The 19,904-nt window shown below is 38.6% G+C and overlaps 1 protein-coding gene across 2 annotated transcripts in view; it reads left to right on the top strand.

Moving 5' to 3' along the window:
* The window catches only part of LOC122792927 (spectrin beta chain, non-erythrocytic 1-like), a 1,986,067-nt gene that overhangs the window by 1,396,521 nt on the left and 569,642 nt on the right, over nucleotides 1-19,904 (top strand). For both annotated transcript variants that reach the window (XM_044060498.1, XM_044060499.1), the window contains one exon: nucleotides 10,520-10,637. In XM_044060498.1, the coding sequence (XP_043916433.1) occupies nucleotides 10,520-10,637 (118 nt within the window). The remainder of the gene's footprint in view (nucleotides 1-10,519; nucleotides 10,638-19,904) is intronic.

Raw genomic sequence — 19,904 nt, 5'->3', positions numbered from 1 at the left:
TTTCATCACCTGTCATCATTTCCTTCACCTCCCCTGCAATCGTCTATTGTGTGTGAAGGTACTCCCATCTCTGGAGTGTGCCCTTTTTCAGGGGGTGCCTTAGATGAAGCCCCCCACACATAAGCATGCCTCTCATCCCTGCCAGCTCCTCAGATACCCAAGTTGCTATTTGAACCCTGGTCACATGGGTTTTCTCTCACTATGCCACTACAGTGTCACATGTGCTGTGTTTATTGGTGTCACCAAAGCATTTGATCTAGATGAACAAATGGTGTGCTATGATCTCTAATGACAGTAGGAGTAGGTTTAATAAATTCCCATAGTTCAAAAACTTTCTAGAGGATACATACTTTACACTCCAAATTGGAAGCGTCACCTCCCACCTCTCTAATCAAAGGAGTCCCCCAAGGCTCCATTCTGTCCCCCATCCTTTTCTGTCTGTTCACTGACAAACTACCACACAGGCCTCCCACACATACCAGTTACTCTTTCTATCAATAGCGTGCTGGTATGTAGACCAAGTAAACAGCCCAGCAAAATGAAAACTGCACTTGAAAAAGACCTTTTCTTAACTTTCTGACTTGCTACATCTTTTCCTAAATTCCAATAAAACAAAAGCTGTGCTTTATGGGACATTGCACAAATGCAGTGTGCTTAAAAACTGTAACATTGTTTAAATAAACCAAGAAAAAAAAGGCAGTCCAGTGTTAAAAACATCTTGGTATGTGACTTTATTAAATAACTTTTTATTTTTTATTTTTATTTAAAATTCAGTTTTTTAGCAGTTTTTAGTAATATGATTGGTTTTGTATTGTTACAGACAGCAGCATTCATTTATTTAGATATGCATTTCTTATATATTATATATTAAGATATAGTATGGTTACTACTGCCATGATCATTTGTATTTTATACATGTGCAAGGGGTGACATTGTGAGATGAATGTAATGTTATGCTACTTAGTATCAAGGCATACATATATTCAATATGTATACACCTTTAAAATAATTCAAATGTAGCGCTTTGGCGCCAAAAAAGTTATTTAAACGAAACTATTCAGATTCAATGGAGCTCTGATGAAGCTCGCGGGTTGTGAGTGAAAGCGCTTAACTTATATTTTATTATTTTAATAATGCAATAAATTTATTTCTATTTTAATATCACTTTGCTCGGCTTATTCCTGAAGACCAGGTTGGCGTTTCAAGACACTTAGGGGCACAGTGTTCTTATACATTTAGTTCTGTTTGTTTTTTGAACGCTGAGTTTTTGGATTTGGTTCTGTTGTATTCATTCCCTATGGAGTCTGATCGAGACGTCACTTCACCGTCATCTCCTCTGGTCACTCGATGTGAATGGAATAACATGCAAATACAATTGACTGAGCTTAGAGGTGAAATACAGAGACTGTCTACATTATTAACATCTGTTGGCAGTTTAAAGAATGATCACCACATTTCATCTACTAGTGGTGATTCCATTTTACAAGGATGTACTATTCACAGTGTAGCCGCTAAAGGCTTCTCTAAAAAAGATGCAATAAGCGGTAGCTTTGAAACGTTGGCTGATACCTGTTCCCAACAGCTACCAATGTTATCGGACATTCCTAATGGACAAGGTATTAGACAAAACAGCGTGAGTCCCATTGATTTGCCAGCTCCCCCAGTACCTAGCATTTTTAAGGAGCAGTAGTCGGCTAGGGATTTCAGATTTCACTTTCGCTTTTTCCTTTGGTGATACAGAAGAGGAAGCTAAACGGATTGGAACCAAGCCTAAATGGCCGATACTTAAAAGAACATATGCACAGATACTTAAAAGAACATATGCACAGATGGAACAGAATATTTCAAATGGTGATAATTTACGTTGTGGGACAGAGTCATCGGTTCCTAAGGACAAAACACCATCTAATCGATTGAAATCTTTTTTGGACACCAATTGTAATTCTCAGAACACTATTACTGAACAAAAGCGCAGTGACTCTTTTGTTCCATAAGGTACTTTAAGGGACATTATTTATTCATTGGGCAAAAAGCTCAATATTATTAACACCTTAAAATTAGATAATACATATTTGATGAAATGTATTGAGCTCAAAATAGTACCTAAGGGGCTCAGATTTTTTAAAATACCGACGGGTATAGACATTACAGCTAATATAAAATTTGAATTTAATCAGTTATTTGATTCATTTGGCATGCAATATATGCAAGCACTTATCAAATACAACGATGGACAATTGGTTAAGGTTATGTCGGAAGTGGAAAAGCTTAATGATGTAATATCGAATGATTTATTGTTCCCTCAATGGGAAAGATTATATAGAAAGCAGTTCAATATTGCTGAATCTAACACAAAGAAAGCCTTTCAAAGGAAATATCATAAACTCCAGAGAGACATTGAGCAATATCAGAAATGTACAGCATATATCTGGGGAAAATGTGCAGAGGGTTATCCTGTTAAGAAATATAATACAGGGAAGTACACTTCTAATTTACATGATAAAAACAAATTTTCCAATGTACGTTATAGAGATAATTATGAACACTATTTACAGGAGGACGATGATGCACATTTTTTATATCAGGGCGGCAACATAAGACAACCAAGGGAGAGGAAATGGGGAGGATATCCCAAGGAAAATTACCTATAAAACCACCTGTAATTTTCCAATTGACTTCAAATTTATCACAAAATGAATCAATAAAATCTAAGAAGACATCTACTAAGATTTTAGACACAGGTTTAGAGTTTACTGAAACAACATGTAGTAATTTAAAGTCAAATATTGACGCTAAAGAAGAAAAGCGACAAAACTGTTATAATAATGAAAATGTATACGAAATTGGAATAGGGTCTTTACAAGATTTACTGTGTGAGCATATTGTTAAGGATGGTGTAGTTAATATGTATAAACCTTTTAATATATACAACTACACAGACTTATCATTGAATACTGCATTTTTCACACTTTTTTCTAAAGGTATGAAATACGTACCAACTACAAAATTTAGACTTGTGGATAGTCTTACTGAGTTCAAAAAATATATTAGGAAACTCAATTTAGCCATCATTTTTAATAACAAAGGCAGTCAATCCCATAGTCAGAGAGAACACGGCATATTAAAGAAAAAAAGTACATTTATGCCACCAATACACCCACTTATTTCAGTATATGATAAATCAGTTTCTAGACAAATCTATCAACTACAGAGCCATCTTAAAGGTGTTAAAATGTATTATAATTTGCCTGATGATGAGTTTAAGCTGTTGCAAGATCTTAGGAGAGATGAGAGTATTAGAATTATGAAACCCGACAAAGGGGGCGGGATTGTTATTTATGACAGTACAGAATATACTTCTAAAATACATCAATTATTATACAACTCTGGCAATTATGAGATAGTTTCATTAAATGAAATAAATATAGCATATCGACATATCAGTTTACATATAGAAGAACTTCTCATTGATCAAAGAATTACGATGGATATTTATAATTATTTAATATCTTGGCATCTATCGTAGGAATACCTAAAGTACATAAATGTACTGATAATCCACCATTTAGTCCCATTATATCTGGAAGTAGATCAAAAACTTTTCCACTAGGTACAGCAGTTGACAGATTTCTTAAACATATATATGACAGAATCCCACACTTAGTCAAAGATTCGTGGGAATTTTTGAGAAATTAGACAGACTAATGGCGTAGCTATGGGAGCCACGTGTGCTCCTATCTACGCCAATCTAGTAATGCTTGAATGGGAGGAGACTAAGCTATTTACTAGCGAATTCTTTAAAAATGTCAGATACTACTCGCGTTATTTGGATGATATATATATATTATGGGATGGCAACAAAGAAGTATTAGATCAATTTGTGGATTTTTTGAACTCAAGTAGTACATATTTGAAGTTTACTTATTCATTTAATATGGAAGGACTCCCTTATCTTGATACTTACATTTCCAAAGGTGAAAATAGTTTTAAATCTAGACTGTTTAGAAAACACACATTTTCTAACATCTAGTAACCATCCAAGGGATTTATTTGTTAATATATTTAAGGGTCAGATTATACTGGCAATAAGAATGACCTCTACCTATCCTGAGATGTTGGAAGAAGTTAACTTCATTACTTCTCTTTTCAGGGACAGGGGTTATGATACAAAAATGATGAGTCGTACAAGTCAAAACATTATAAATGAATGGGGAAAGAAATATATACCCTTATTGGGATATAAATTTGATATCAATAATCCCCATAACCATATTAATGGAAAACAGGTTCTTGATATTGTATCTACTTCTGTTGATTACAAAAGAGCGTGTGTTTTGGAATATGGTATATTGGTAAAATCAAGGGGATCATAACCAACAAATGGAAAATTATAATGACAGACCAGGAAATACTTAAAATATTGGGACCCCAACCCATTTTTGTCCATAAAATGGGTCGTAATATCAAAAGTTATTTAGAAAGAGGTGACATTGCAAAACATTTGACAAATAAGAAGACCACTGAATGTGGGAATTGTAAGCAATGTCATGTTATTTTTGACGAAAGTAATATCACCTTAGATAATATACATAAGACACATATAAGGTTTTCTCATGGAAATTGTAATACTAGATGGGTTGTCTATATGGCAAAGTGTACAGCATGTTCCGGATTTTACATAGGTAAAACGGAAAGAAAGTTGAGTAAACATATTTATGCACATCAATACAGCATTAAGATAAGTGATGAGAAAAATGCTCTATACAAGCATATCAAACAATATGGACATACTCATACATTTAAATTTGCCATTCTTGAAAGTGTATTATTAGAATCTAGAGGAGGATATTTTAAAGGACTGTTGTCATAAAAATAATTATGGTGGCAGTTATACACAGACACTTCTACTGCACCAGGACTAAATGATTATGTTACTATAAAGCCAGCACTATCATTCATGTAGATAGTTCATTTATTTTCATTTATATTTATTTTTATTTTCATTTTTATTTTGTTAAATAATTTTTTATTTTTATTTAAAAAATTCAGTTTTTTAGCAGTTTTTAGTAATATGATTGGTTTTGTATTGTTACAGACAGCAGCATTAATTTATTTAGATATGCATTTCTTATATATTATATATTAAGATATAGTATGGTTACTACTGCCATGATAATTTGTATTTTATACATGTGTAAGGGGTGACATTGTGAGATGAATGTAATGTTATGCTACTTAGTATCAAGGCATACATATATTCAACGTGTTTACAACTTTAAAATAATTCAAATGTAGTGCTTTGGCGCCAAAAATGTTATTTAAACAAAACTATTCAGATTCAATGGAGTTCTGATGAAGCTCACAGGTTGTGCGTGAAAGCGTTTATAACTTATATTTTATTATTTTAATAATGCAATAAATTTATTTCTATTTTAATATCACTTTGCTCGGCTTATTCCTGAAGACCAGGTTGGCATTTCAAGACACTTAGGGGCACAGCGTTCTTATACATTTAGTTCTGGTATGTGACTTGAGTAAAATCTCAAATTTCAGAACTATGTTGAGGTTACTAAAAAAAGGTCAGCAAACTCCTATTCTGGTCAAAAAAGAAAAAGACAAATTTGTTACTTTCTGTCCCTGCAGACATACTGGCAAAAGTTAAATGAGTCCTCATCTCATGGTTGGAGAATGGACTCCTGATTTCAGCAGCCTCCAAAAAGGCTGAAATCTCCCTACAACCAGCCTCAAGTAATATCTGCTGATACGGTGTTCCCTTTCCTCACATAGGGCACTGGTATTGCAATTTACTAAAGCAAATTGGAGCACCACAGTTCTCCTTTTCTTGATTGTCTTTAAACTACTTAATCTCAAATTCTTTCCCTCCTTTATCAAAAGATTTGTTTTTTTTAAACAAGAAACATCTTTATTAAATTATCACATACGACATAAGCAATCATGCATTTACATAAATGAAAACAAACTATATTGACAGAATTTTAGTTGCAAACATTATGCATCACTTATAATCTATCCAGTCATTGCCAGTCAAACATTACTTATCGCCTTCAAATCCTGCCTTCTTTTAAACATTATTCCCACAATTCCCATTTTTTGTATGTAATTTGCTCCTACCTTTTTTTAAAGATCCCAGTACCATTTGTTTTATCTCTGTTATTATAGTCATTACTTCTGTTAAAGTTGGTTTAGATTTTCATTTCCATTTTCTAGTAATTCCTTTTTTGGCAGCCATCATAATTAGACTCCGCAAGGCCTTATCATATCTAGGTAATTCTGATTCTGTATCATAGAGCAAAAAAAAAAATCATTTCCTTAGTTACACCAATTTGCTCACCCAGTATCTCTGACCTAGCAGTCTGCAGGGAATCTTTAAAGTCTGACAACTCATTACACTCCCAGAAAGTATGTTCTCAGTTACTTCTTTCGCATCACACCTCCAACATTTCTGTCTACCTGAGGAAAAATTCTCTGGAGTCTACTTGGGGTATAAAAATACCTATGTTAACACTTCCAAGCAAAGATCCTAAATCTTCTAGACTTTTTGCATATTTGGGAGACATGCATATATCCCTCCATTGTTTCTTTGCAAATTGGTTATCCGGTCTCTCTTCCCAATCCTTTCTAACCTCCTCTGATTGATTCTTATAGGTATCATGCAATATTTTGTATGCTTTACTAATTATTCCTTTTTTAACGGCAGTTTCTGTTCTAGATTCTACTAAAAACTTTACTAGTGCTGGTCTTTCATTTAGGAGCCCCCTATTTCCTTCTCTTTGCCTGTACTCTGATATCAATCTTTGATAGGGAAGGCAATCTCTAGCCTGCAGTCCAAAGAAATTCTTGGGCTCTTCCTGTTCTATTACCTTTCCTTCTCTAATTATTTGCTCCCAATACCTTGGTTCTTTTGCCAGTTTTCTCCAGTAAATTGCAGTCCCCTCTTTCCTACTGTCTGTATCCCTAATTGCAGTCATCCCTACCGGCAGCCTCTCCTTTCTCCATTCCTGTGTTGGCTTAGTTCTTAGAATATTTTCTGCTACTTTAGGAATATAGTATTCTGTATGATTATTGTTATTATCCTTAAGGATCTGCATCCAAAATCCCAGTCTCTCCTTGTGTTTCTTGATCTTTCCCCTGTTTCATCACTTTCAGTTGTAGGTTTCTGTTTGTGCTATGTACAGTAGCTTTAACTGTGTAGCTCTGAAATATCCATTCAAATTGAATAATCCCAAACTGCCGTGTTCATTTGGAAGAATCAGCATATCTCACTTGATTGTTGCCTTCTTCCCCTCCCAGATAAAATCCTTCAGGTCTTTATTACTTGCTATCCACAACTTCTCCTCTGGTTTATAAGAATTCCGTCTGACCTACATATAAAACTACAGGGACTAAAAACATTTTAACTGCTTGCATCTTGCTGGCCGCATCCATATAACAGAGCTTCCAATTTCTAATTTTTTTGTATTATCTTTTGTTTAGTCTCTTCCCACATATCTTTAGCTGCCACACCAGAATCTTTTATAATCCATATTCCTAAGTAGTTCATTTTATCATGTCCCCATAAATATGGGTATTGATGAAACAATTCATTTGTGGCTACATAGTTTACAGCTATTACCTTTATTGTAGCTTCATTAATTTTGTGTCCTGAAAAGACTTGCAACTGCCTCAAAATGTTCCACAACTTTGAAATGTCCTTTTCTGGTTTTATCAGGTGTAAAATATCTGCAAACAAAGTCAGCTTTTTTCAACTACCAATTATATCCTTGGATTTCTGAGTCTCTTATTTTCTTTGTGAAAGGTTCTAAATATAGTGCAAATAACAAAGGTAAAAGAGAACACCCCTGCCTGGCTTCTCTACTCAAACAGAAATTATGACCCCCCCAACTTAAATTTTCATCTCCGATCCTTCATATGTTCACCTAATCAACGTTGTAATTTTATCAGAGAATGCAAATTCTTCCATTGTCCCGCTCATAAACTCCCAGCGTACTCTGTCAAATGCTTTCTCTGCATCAAGACCCACCAACAACAGTGGTATTTTCTTACATTCAGCTTAATGTTGTCAAATGTTTGCCCCCCCCCCCCCCCCACAAAACCACATTCATCCATAGCCATCAATTGTGGCATCACCATTGCCATTCTTTTAGCCATTATAGACATAAACACTTTAGAATCATGGTTTAGTATTGAAATGGGCCTGTAGGAAGCTGGATCTGATGGGTCTTCACCCTCTTTGGGTATTACAGCTTCTCCTGTTTTCTTCCAGGATGTTGGTGCTTCTAGTCCTCTTAAAATACAGCTAAACAAAGCCTTCACGTCATTATCATTTTTTCCCTCCTAGCTTCTAGACTTCCACAGGAATACCATCTGTTCCTGGGGGCTTTCCTGTGAATTGGTTATTCATCACCATTTTTATCTCATCCCTTCGTATCCTGTTAGTAATTACGCCTCCTCTCCCTCTAACCTTGACATATTTAATTCTTCCATTAACATTTCCATTTGTACTTTTTCTTGATCTCCTTATTTCTTTTCTTTATACAGACTTTCATAAAATTTCAGAAAAAATTTCTAGTATCTCTACAGAATCTCTTGTTATCTTCCTTGTTATAGGTTTCTTAAGTTGATGACAACCCTTTCTCCTTTTTATTGCTTGAGTCGTTGTGGCAAACGTTTTTGTGCTCTGGTGTTACTATCAAAAAACAGTTGCTTAACAGCAATCTTTCAAAACACATGCATATTATCAAGGTAATCCTTTATTTTCTGCTTAGCATTCTGCAGTTGCTTCTCTTCCTGTTCTGTGAGATTCCCCCCCCCCATTCTGTAATAATTTAACATTTGTCAGTCCCTCTGAATAATTCTTGTTACTTCTTAACCATAGCTCTCTTTCTTTTATTTCCACCCTATTTTTAAACTCCACTTTAATTTTATCCCACTCCCTAGCTATATTTTCAGAAGAAATTGCTATCTTCTGTAATAAGCCCCAAATTATTTTCACTACCCATTCCTTAAACTTCTCTGTTTTCAACAGATGGGGGAAAGTGCCAGTGTCTCATTTTTTCTCTTTACCCCACATTTTTAGATTAGTTATTATTGGAGCATTATCGTTTGTCAAAGATTGACCAAAAGAACTTGGGTCCCTATTATGTTATCAAAAACGCATTCTATCAAATGCGTTTTCACCGAACTGTAAATAGCGAACAGGCAAAATAGCGAAGTGGCTTTTCAGCTAATTCTTTCCCTGGGAAAGAAGTCGCTTGGCCGCTTAGTTAGTTTGCCGTGTTTTGCACTGTAGTGCGGTCTCACAGATTCCTTTATCTGGTATGGCTCCCGAACATAAATGTGAAATAGTTACTGACCTTAGGGTTAGGGTGCGGGTTAAGGTAAGCGCATATCTAGTAAGGTATTTAGCGTACACTTTAGGGTTAGAAGTGGGGTTTAGTTAAGTGTATATATGTTTACTTTTTGTGGGGGGGTTAGAAGTAGGGTTAAGTTAGGTGGATATATGTTTCAACTGTACTTTTTTATTTTGGCTTAGAAGTATGGTTAAGGTAGGTGTGTATGTGTTTTAACTGTTTACTTTTTTTTTTTTTTTTGCAACAGCGATTTCTTTCCCTCAGAAAGAAATTGCTGTTCTGAGCTGTCGATATTTTCAGCTTTCAGTGAAATGGGGTCGTTCATTCATCATTCACTGTTTTCAGCATTCGATAACGTGATATAGACCCAAGAACTTCCACATACAAGCTTGGAGTGCTCCTCAATCCACATCAAATGTTCTAATATGTCATAACAAATTTCATTGCATGGATCTTACCTTCTCTGCATGAGCCACTTGAAATCAGGGAATCCATACCACCAACTATGCAGTCCAATGAGGCCTTTCACAAAAAAAAAAAAAAAAAAACAAATTCCCATTTTAAAGGTATTAAATGCAAATGCTACCTCACTGGCAGCGTGACTTAATACCATTTCAAATATTTTGTCTCTATAATAAGACATACTGTACTTTTAAATTATTTCTCTTTCAGTACACCCAAATCACATCAATTCAGCCTGTATTCTGTCCCTCCATGTCTTGCTGTTCTGTCACTACTACTGTACTAAATTTGTACTGTCATCTTGGTTTATTGTCTCTCTATATCTATGTAAATATTGTAAATGTGAACTGTTATCAAACTGTTCTTGTAATGAACACCTTTATTACATACTGCAGTTTCATAGTTTTGCTCTTTATACCTCCAGGTTGAACCTGAAAATGATCCACAGGAGTGTTCTATCTTTTTTAAGCTAACAGAAGTAAGAAAGTTGTAAGGAAAGTACTTTTTTCTTGCTTCAGAAAAATACAAAGGTGAACACTGTAATATCATCTGTTAGTAACAAAGCAGGGACATTGGTATTAATTTGCTTGTATCAGAAATGTCTGTGTTCAGCGTTATTAGTCTGTGTGCTACTAATGAGCCATTTATTTTTGTGTAATCTACACATGACGTGTCATTTCTTACAGGTTTACTGAAAAGGGCAACCTTGAAGTGCTGTTGTTCACGATTCAGAGTAAAATGAGAGCAAACAACCAAAAAGTATATACTCCACGGGAAGGCAAACTTATTTCTGATATCAATAAGGTGAGTGTATGATTTCTTTAAATGCTTTTTTATCTGTACATTTAATCCAAACAGCTATTCCAGTGCCATGTGTTTTGTCATTACCTCTGTTGATTCATTATCTGACATTTTCTCAGTGTTCTTTGAAGCCCTTTTGGTGGCATTGCATTTCATGCATAGCCTAATCTGCATAATTACACTCCACTAATCCACCCTTTGCAGCATGCTGACATGGAATCTAACTTTGCTTGCCTGTAACAAAACAGTGATATCAATTGAACTATATTTATTGCTGTCTGTCTTATATTAAATTATTTTAATGTTGTATCTTTCGGCTGTTCCCGGTTAGGGGTCGCCACAGTGGAACTCCGGTCCGCTAATGATTGGCAGTAGATTTTTACGGACCGAGTTGCCAGCCCTGACGCACAACCTTCAACGAAGGTATGCCCATTCACGCATGTCTCTACACAGAAGACGCTTTAGCTGAGAATCAAACAGGACAACGTCTTACTGTGAGGCGACAATGCTACCGCAGCATCACCACCGCAGTATATTAAATTATTTTAATATTCAATCTTAATACTTTAATTCATAGATTCATAGAGTACTATAACTATGTAGTACTAAGCTAACTGCCCTTGCGAGCCATTTTAAGCCTAGCCAGTTATCCCTTGTGAGACTCAACCCCTGAACCTTGTGTTTGTATGGCAAACACTTTAACCATTAGGCCACCCTCCCAAATTCTAGGTGTTTGTTTAAAAAAACTGCCCTCATGCCACTATATAATAAATGAAACTATTTTTTTCATTTTTAAATTAAAGACAGCCACATTTTTTGCAGTGTTTTACTGCATATGATGTATGAAAATGTCGTAGAGTATTTCTAATATGTATTACCTTAAGTGACTAATACTTGGTGGTGATACAAACAATGTAGAAAGCTGAAGCAAAGTATGGAAGAAATCAAACACATTGTGTGATGAAGTCCCTTGCTCCCTTACTCAGCCATCCTTATAGCACTAGAGCTAGGGGTTGAAGCTGGGTTACCATTTTGTACCCACTGCCAGTGGACCATGTTTGGTGGTCCAGTATATTATTTTTATGGATGAGATATATCTGATGTGAACAATGGAAAGACTTTTCATACTGTGCTTTACAGGAGGCTGTGGGAAGAAAAATGAGGGGTATCATAGGATCACAGGAAGTTACTAGGCTAATGGCTCAAGGGCCCTTACAAGCCTAGCCAAGTTCTGCCCTTATTTCCATGATTAGCACCTATTGCCCCTGTCCAAGAAGGACACAAGTGGATCCCCAGGGTGAATTTATGGTTACCCATCCAGTCGTCCAGATTGCCTTTGAAGAGGGCCAATGAGGTTCTCTGTTTAACATGAAGTGGGAGTCTGTTCCAAAGGTGTGTTAACCTCTAGGAGACAAATCTGTCCCTCCAGCAGGTTCAGTTAATGTCACATATCAGGTTAAGGTCTTTAGAGTGAGTAACCCGTGTACCATTTCACTGGAGAATATGCGGCACTGCCAATAAAGCAGGGTCAGAGACTGCCTTATATGCAAAGCAGAGATCACCTCTGAGTAGTCTGTATGAAACAAAATAAGGTGACAGTGATTTCAGAAGATCCTCATAGGACAGATGCTGAGGACCTTGAATTTTCTTTGAGGAACCTTTGTGGTTTCTACAATTCCTTTAGGTGCTTGGGAAGGTACATACCAAAAGGGACATTGTACTCGATTATTTGCCTGATGAGGAAGAGTACAGGGAGGTTATAACTTTTTTTTTTCCTGGAGGCAATGCCCTTACTTATGAGATGAGCAATATACAATGCCCTTCTTACCACTGTGGAGACACGGTGATCAAAGGAAAGGCTGCTGTCAACCTGTGTGCCTAGGTATCTCTCCACTGAGTGCATACTTAGGGTGTTGCTATCGATGTGGTACGTAGCAGGAACATTAATCTTATGGAAAGGGACAATACTTTTTTTTTTGCATTGAGTTTAAGGCCATGACTTTGGCACCAGTCATTTGTTGTGTAAGACCCTCTTGTAGGATGTTGACATCATTTGCAGATTCTATGACTGTTCCTAGTTTGCAATCATTAGCAAACTTTGTTAGACACATGCCTTAGTTTTTGCTTGTACTCCGGAGAAATAGATTCCAAACAATACAGGTCCCAGGACTGATCCCTGTGGAACACCACTACTTACAGGTCTGCTGTTGGAGGTGGATTCACCTATTTTGACTGTTTGTGTTCTGTCAGTGAGCCAGTTAGTAACCCATCTAATGATATAAGGGTTGATACCTAGCTGGGTGATTTTGTCAATGATGCCTGAGTGGAGGATAGTGTCAAATGCATTGGCTAAGTCTAGGTGGGCTGTATGCACAGATTTCCCCTCATCCAGGGCCTTGGTGACTGTCTCAAAGAAGTCCACCAGATTTAACAGGCATGATCTCCCTTTGATAAATGCAAACTGAGTAGGGTCAAGTGTTTGGAGATTACCTATATCTTTGTCGATAAGGCCCATGATGATTCGCTCCATCGCCTTGCAGATAAGGCTAGTCAGGCTAATAAGTCTATAGTTCCTGGTTCTGTGGAAGCACCACCTTTGCGCAAGGGAATAACAGTGGCCATTTTCCATTTGGCTGGGAAGAAGCTGGTGCTTAGACTATGATTGAAAAAAATACCCATTGGAGTTGCTAATTCTTGTTGGAGCCCATATAGGATGCAGCCTAGGATGTTATCTGGTCCCACATATGCTGTGTTTCTGGCCTTAGAGATGGCGTTTATGACCTGCTCTTTAAAGATACAAGGTAGGGGACAGGTGATAAGTATGTCATGGGATATGTGTGGCGGGGACAGGGGAGTGAAGTTTTCAGAGAACCTGTTAACCAACAGGTTAGCTACATTCACAGGCTCAGTATATGTGGAATCATTAAATACCAGCTTGGTACAAATCTGGGCACTTCCTTTTAGGTTGCAGATTTAACTAAAGAATCCCTTATGGTTGTCCTTAGTTGAGGAAGCTAATTTGGATTCATAGTTTGCTTTGGAAGACTTCACAGGGCTCACTCCCTCTTATTTAGACAGCAATTTCTTCCTCTTATGTAAAGCCTGTTAATGGCAATTGTCCACCAGGCAGGTTTGCTCTTCCTTGAAGAGCTTGTTTTGGTCCTATCAGGTACGGCCGAGTCAATGCAGTTATACAGGTGTTTGCATAAAGCATTGGATTAGAACTCTGCATAGTTGCCATTTCCATCTGAGGGGGGAGGTGCAGTGAAGCTATTTATATCATCCCGTAAAAGGTTATAATCTGCTTTGGAGAAGTTGTTTAGTTTAGTTGCTGCTGAGGGGGGGGGGGTGCAGGTGTGATAGTTACTACAAATGAGACGGATTTGTGGTCAGATCTCACCAGGGGAGACCTCACAGTGGGGGTGCTACAGTGGTCCCCCATATTGGTAAGCACCAGATCCAGGATGTTGGCACCCCTTTTGGGGTGTCAACCAGCTGGTCCAGGGCATTAGAGATAATGAAGTCGAGGAACCTTTGAGCAAATGAGTTTGAGCACAAGTAATTTCCCCAGTTAAGGGATAGGTAGTTAAAGTCGCCAAAAACCATGATGTTCAGATGTATCTTAGTAGACTCAAGTAGATCCAAATAGGTAAAGTGGGTGTCCTGATTCATGGAGGGGGTCCTGTAGCTGGCAGTGACTTATAGGTGTCCTACCAACAGTTAACTACACCTGAAGTATCTCCAGGGAATCATACTGTTTAACCAGTCTGAAGGTGTATTTATCTTTAATGAATGTTGATACACTGCCACCATTAATTTTCACACCTTTAGTTTGTGGTCTGAACGTGTGGAAGGAGGTATAACCTCGGTATGGCTGGGGTGCTCGCCACAGCCTTGAACCATATCTCCGTGACTGTACAAATGTCTGCATCTTCCAAGGTGAGGACAGCTTCCAGTGAGTGCACTTTCATGTTAAGACTCTTAGCGTTTAGCAGCATAACCTTAAGGTTGTTTATAGATGGAGTTTTTACGTCGGGAAATTTGTCCTTGAGACACTGCCTAAAAAAGGCACTATGGGGGTACCATACCTCAAACTGTTAGTGCAGGAAATCTGGACAAAGCCTAAAATAATGGGGGACAAAAGTCCACAAATAGGGACACTTTTTAAATATTGCTCTTATAAACTTAGAATGTTGCTAGAGTAACAGGATTTGTGTTAGCATACATTTTCTGAACAATATAAAGTCTGTGATTCAAATGTAGATCATGATTTAGTGACTTCAGTCCTCAGTGATATGCCAGAAAACCACAAATTTTATGAGGAACAGACTAAAAATATGAAGAAAAAATCTAGATATTCTGTAAAAATCTGGACAGTTGAGAGGTATAGGGGATACTGAACCAAGTCTTAAATTAGTAATGTGGATGGATTGGGTGATGTGTTGTTATATGGACAGCAGGCAGTGTCCACCCAACCAGGGGAAGGGTCTGGGCTCCCTGCAACCCCATGAGATCAACACACTTTGGAGTATTCTCAGACTTGACTACACTGACTATTTAATTGGGCAAAACCATAGTATATGGCATATAGTTGTGTACAAATAAGAAAAGGCAGTGACTGGGGAGTTGTCTGGTGAGAAACAGTTACCAGAGCTACATTACAAGACTTAGTCTTGAGTCTGGTCCTGTTTGGTTTATCAATTTTGTATCCATTATATTTCCAGTGGAGGTCTCACCATAAATGGTACATGATTGGATTTATGATGCCTTTGGTGTCCTTTATCACTTGGAGTACAGCCACATTGTGGAGGTGGTTTGGCCTTGGCAGGTTCTGTTAAGCAGTAGATCCTGCCTTCTAAGCCGAATGCTTTAGGTTCACTACCAGTCCAGATGGGAAGGCAGGAAATTCAAGTTTAAGTTAAGAATGAAAGGAACCATTCAGTTAAGACAATATAAAATAACATATAAAGAGCCGCAACTATGGCTACAGATATAACAACATTGTTAACCAGTTACAGGGTTAATTTCATTTCGTAATATTTAGCTATACATTAATCATTTAATTTGTGACTTTTTGTGAATTCCAAACAAAAATGATATTTTGTTTGTTGTTTTAACAACCTGTTTTTATAATCTCCCTCTGATGTCTTTCTGTGGGTTTACTGTAGACTGTAAAGAATTTCACCGTATTTCATCGGCACACAATTATTCAAGCATTCAACATCTAAAACCTTGGGAGGTTACTGCTCAAAACAGTTACACTCCCAAGGTTGCAAAACACAAAATGTTCTTTTTTTTTCTTTTTTGCAGGAGTTGTAAGCTGTCATACCACCAAATTACATATAGATAGAGACAGACAGACACACACACACACACACACACACACACACACACACACACACACACACATATATATGTGTGTGTGAGTTTGTGTGTGTGTATACAGACACACACATACGTGTGTGTGTGTGTGTGTGTGTGTGTGTGTGTGTGTGTGTGTGTGTGTGTGTGTGTGTATATGTGTGTGTGTCTGTATATTTGTGTGTGTGTGTGTGTGTGTGTGTGTGTGTGTGTGTGTGTGTGTGGCTACTTTATTTAATTGAAAGCTCATTTCACTGAATTTTAATTCACCCTGACCAAATCGCTGAAAGCTCAAATTACTGAAAACTCATTTCACCAAATCTCATTTCACTAAAGTGAAGTACTGGCACTGTGTAGAGTACTGTAAGGCAATATATATGTATATGCCCTTTTTCCCCACTGTAGTGCAATCCTGGAGTTAGTATATATATTTTGGTTGTGTGTGGGGGCTACAGCCCACCCCCACATGCGGGGGGTGTAGGGGCGAAGCCCCCACCTAGTTTGGTTTTATGTTATATTACACCAAAAGTTTCAAAACAATACATTTTAAACCATAGGCATGCGTACTTACAACACAAATGACTAACTCTTTCCGAAGACAATATATACCCAAACTAAATGGAGGGCTACGGCCCCCAGGGTCTATATTAAATCAGTGAATGCTTAGAATTGCGAATGCTGATTTATCGACCATTTAAGAGCAAAAGCTGACAATCCTGAAGACACGGAACACCGATTTTTTTCCCAGGGAAAAAATTGCTTGCCAGTTTTTGAGACTTTGCCATTTCCTCCACTGTGGTGCAATCTCAGAGTTGGAATATTTAAGTAGGGGGAAAAAATGCTGTTCCATGTTTTTGAGTTTGTCAGCTTTTGCTATGAAAGGGTCCATAAATCAGAGTTCACTATTTTAAGCATTCGCTGATTTAACATAGACCCGCCCCGCACCCTCCTAACTATATATACTAACTCCAGGATTGCACTACAGTAGGGAAAAGGGCATATTCCTTTTACTTGCCTTACAGTACTCTACACAGTGCCAGAACTTCACTTCAGTGAAATGAGATTCGGACTCTATTTTATCATCAAAAACTTAATTAATTTTGCAGAAAAATTGTAAAGATAGTTGAACATGAATGTGAGAAGATTTTAATTTCCAACAGCCACTGAGTTAAATTAATGCATCTTTTTAGCATAGCCAACACAAACATTAGAATTCTTTTCCAAAAGAGATGTTTGCTATACACAGAATGACTTAACTTATAATGTCAAAATGCTTACTGAGAGAAACACGACATCTGTTGTTGTAAATATTTGTTTATTCATTACAGATATGACCTCGGTTCCATCCTCGGAACTGATATGGCCATTTCCCAGCTCGCGCAAGCCAAAAACTCTCAGCTAAGAACCAACCCACAATGCCCCTTTCCTAGTTACTCCAGATCTCATTTACCGCATTCCTAGTCAGACGTGTTAGCAATCTCTCTCAAAGCTAAGTATAATTTTATGACAGTTTTTCTTCAGAATTACTAAATTTTCTGTCAAGTTAGCCATTTTTCACTGTCGCCTATAACCTAAGCCTATTTCCTACCCTTTTCCTTGGTAATTTAATTTTTTACCTTTTTTGGTACTGTCCCTCTCCTGTCTTTGACAGACCTTCCCTTTTTACTAGTGGTTTTCTTTAAAATAACACTGTTATTTTTTCTATAGGATAGCATTGTTACCTTACCATGTCAGACAAAGCTAAGTTGGGATTTAAACAGTGTGACAAGTGTGGATGTAAGATGCCTAACTCAGATACACATGTCCGTTGTGTCTACTGTTTGGGCGTGGATCATATGAAAGCTGATTGTGACATTTGTGTTAGTTTTAGTAATCATACACGAGCAGAACATAAGAATAAACTTATTTTAAAAGGTTTACTCAAGACACTTTTCTCGGAGGCTGTATCTGGGTCGGAGGTCTCACCACCTCCTAAGACCAAAAAACATAAGGAAAAACGAAGTCGCTTGGTTCCTGCATCTCTGTCAGTTACAGAACCGAGTCAGCTCCTTGCTTAGCTGGCGCGCCCGGCGCAGACCTTTTCAGCACCAGGCTCTGTGCCCTCTCCCTCGGTGCAGACCATGATATTCATTCGTATTTTGGTTCCAACCATGGTGCCACTGACTTCTGTGCTGTCCTTGGTTCCTACATCGGCTCCAATAACTGTACCTGCCTCAGCACCATCCCTGACCATGGCTTCTTTGGCTCCATGGGCTCCAATGACTGCACATGCCTCGGCATCATCCCCGGCTCCAAAACTCGAATACCTGCCAAGGACAAGATGTTCCCAACTTACAACCCTTTTTTTGGGGCAGAGGTTTAGCCCCTTTTTAGAAAGACCTGATTCCCCTTCAGCAGCTTCCTTTAGATCCACTAGGAGTTTTTTTGAACTAGACCTAGTGTGGGTTGTGGACCAGTTTCTAGCAGCTAGGGGATTGCCCATTCCAGCTAGACCTTCAGTCCCTCCTAACTTGGAATCTTTTACCACATCTTCCTGTTTATCCTCCTCCAGCATCCACCCTAATCTCGGTACCAATGTCCGCTTCGGTACATACTGTCTCAGCTCCGACAGCAGTGTTTCCCTGTTGGCACCAACCACCCTTGCTGCATCAGCTCCGATGGAGCCGATGCTTTCTCGGAGCGGTGCTTGGACCGTCCGTACCTTGGTACTTAGTCCGGCACCTATTTTCTCGCTGGCACCATCTATGTCCATGGTTCTGACGACTTCCAGTTCTCTCGGAACCCCTCAACTGGAGGTGGGCTCTTCGGGGCAGGGTGTGACCCCAGTTCCTAGGTTGCCCCTCCTGGTTCTGGGTTCCCATCCCTCCTCGAGTGGGCCTGCTGTACAGGTGATGGAAAGGGTCCTTCATTCCGAAGGCTCACAGTCAGCACCAGTGACATCAGTATCAGAAACCTCCCCTAGCATGCACCTCCCCAACCTGCTATGTTGGGTCCCCGGGCATGAGAGTCACAAGAACCCCCTTTGAAGGGAACCCCTTCCCCAGAGTCCTCCTCAGAAGATCCCACTGGAGAGCCACCGTGGAAGAAATGGTGCAAGAGGAAGCACCTTGATTCCTCAGAGGACTCTATCACAGAAGACACTGATTGTGATGAGGGGGATGGGTCCTCACTTTCTCTCCCAGATGACATTTCATTCGGAGACATTCTGGAAATCCTCAAACAGTGGGTGGAATGGAAGTCCTCTAACCCTTCTTCTGAGGAATCGGTGTTCCTGCAGGCCTTCTGTGCCTGGCCATCTACTTCCTGAGTGACCCCACCAGCAGATGACCTTGTTAAACTAATTGTGCAGTGAGCCTGGAAGGCCCCGGACAATGTAGAACCTGTCCCTCGGAGACCAGACAAAATTTTATCTACACCTGAAAACCAGCCCCACTGGTCCAAGCAGTTGACAGTTGATTCTATGGTAGTGACGGTGGCCACCAAGAGGGAACTGGCAAAAGATAGTTCCACTGTCTATCCTCCAAATGGAGTCTCAGACTATGGACAGACTAGGGAAGTGGATCTATGCTTTAGTGACCTTCGCCATTCGGTTGCTGAACTATCTGGCACACTTTACTCGCCTCCAAAGAGACCTAATTTCGAAAATGTCTTCCTCTTTGGTGGGGGTATTGCCTGATGAGGTGTGTAATACTGTCGCCTCGCAGCTAGTTACCCTTGAATCCATCTCGAACTCCTCGATGCATTTGATATCTCACACCACAGAGGGGGCAGTTTGAGCTGCCGCATCTAGTGTTGTCATGAGATGTAATGCTTGGATGCGGTTGTGTGACTTCGCAGACCCCTTTAAGTCTTCCTTCATCAATGTACCTGTCGACGAGTCTGCACTTTTTGGACCCAAGGTACGAGACA

Source organism: Protopterus annectens, chromosome 2.part0, assembly GCF_019279795.1.
Source record: "Protopterus annectens isolate FY-2018-M chromosome 2.part0, PAN1.0, whole genome shotgun sequence".
Taxonomy (NCBI): domain Eukaryota; kingdom Metazoa; phylum Chordata; order Ceratodontiformes; family Protopteridae; genus Protopterus; species Protopterus annectens.
This window is presented reverse-complemented; position numbering and strand designations above follow the sequence as displayed.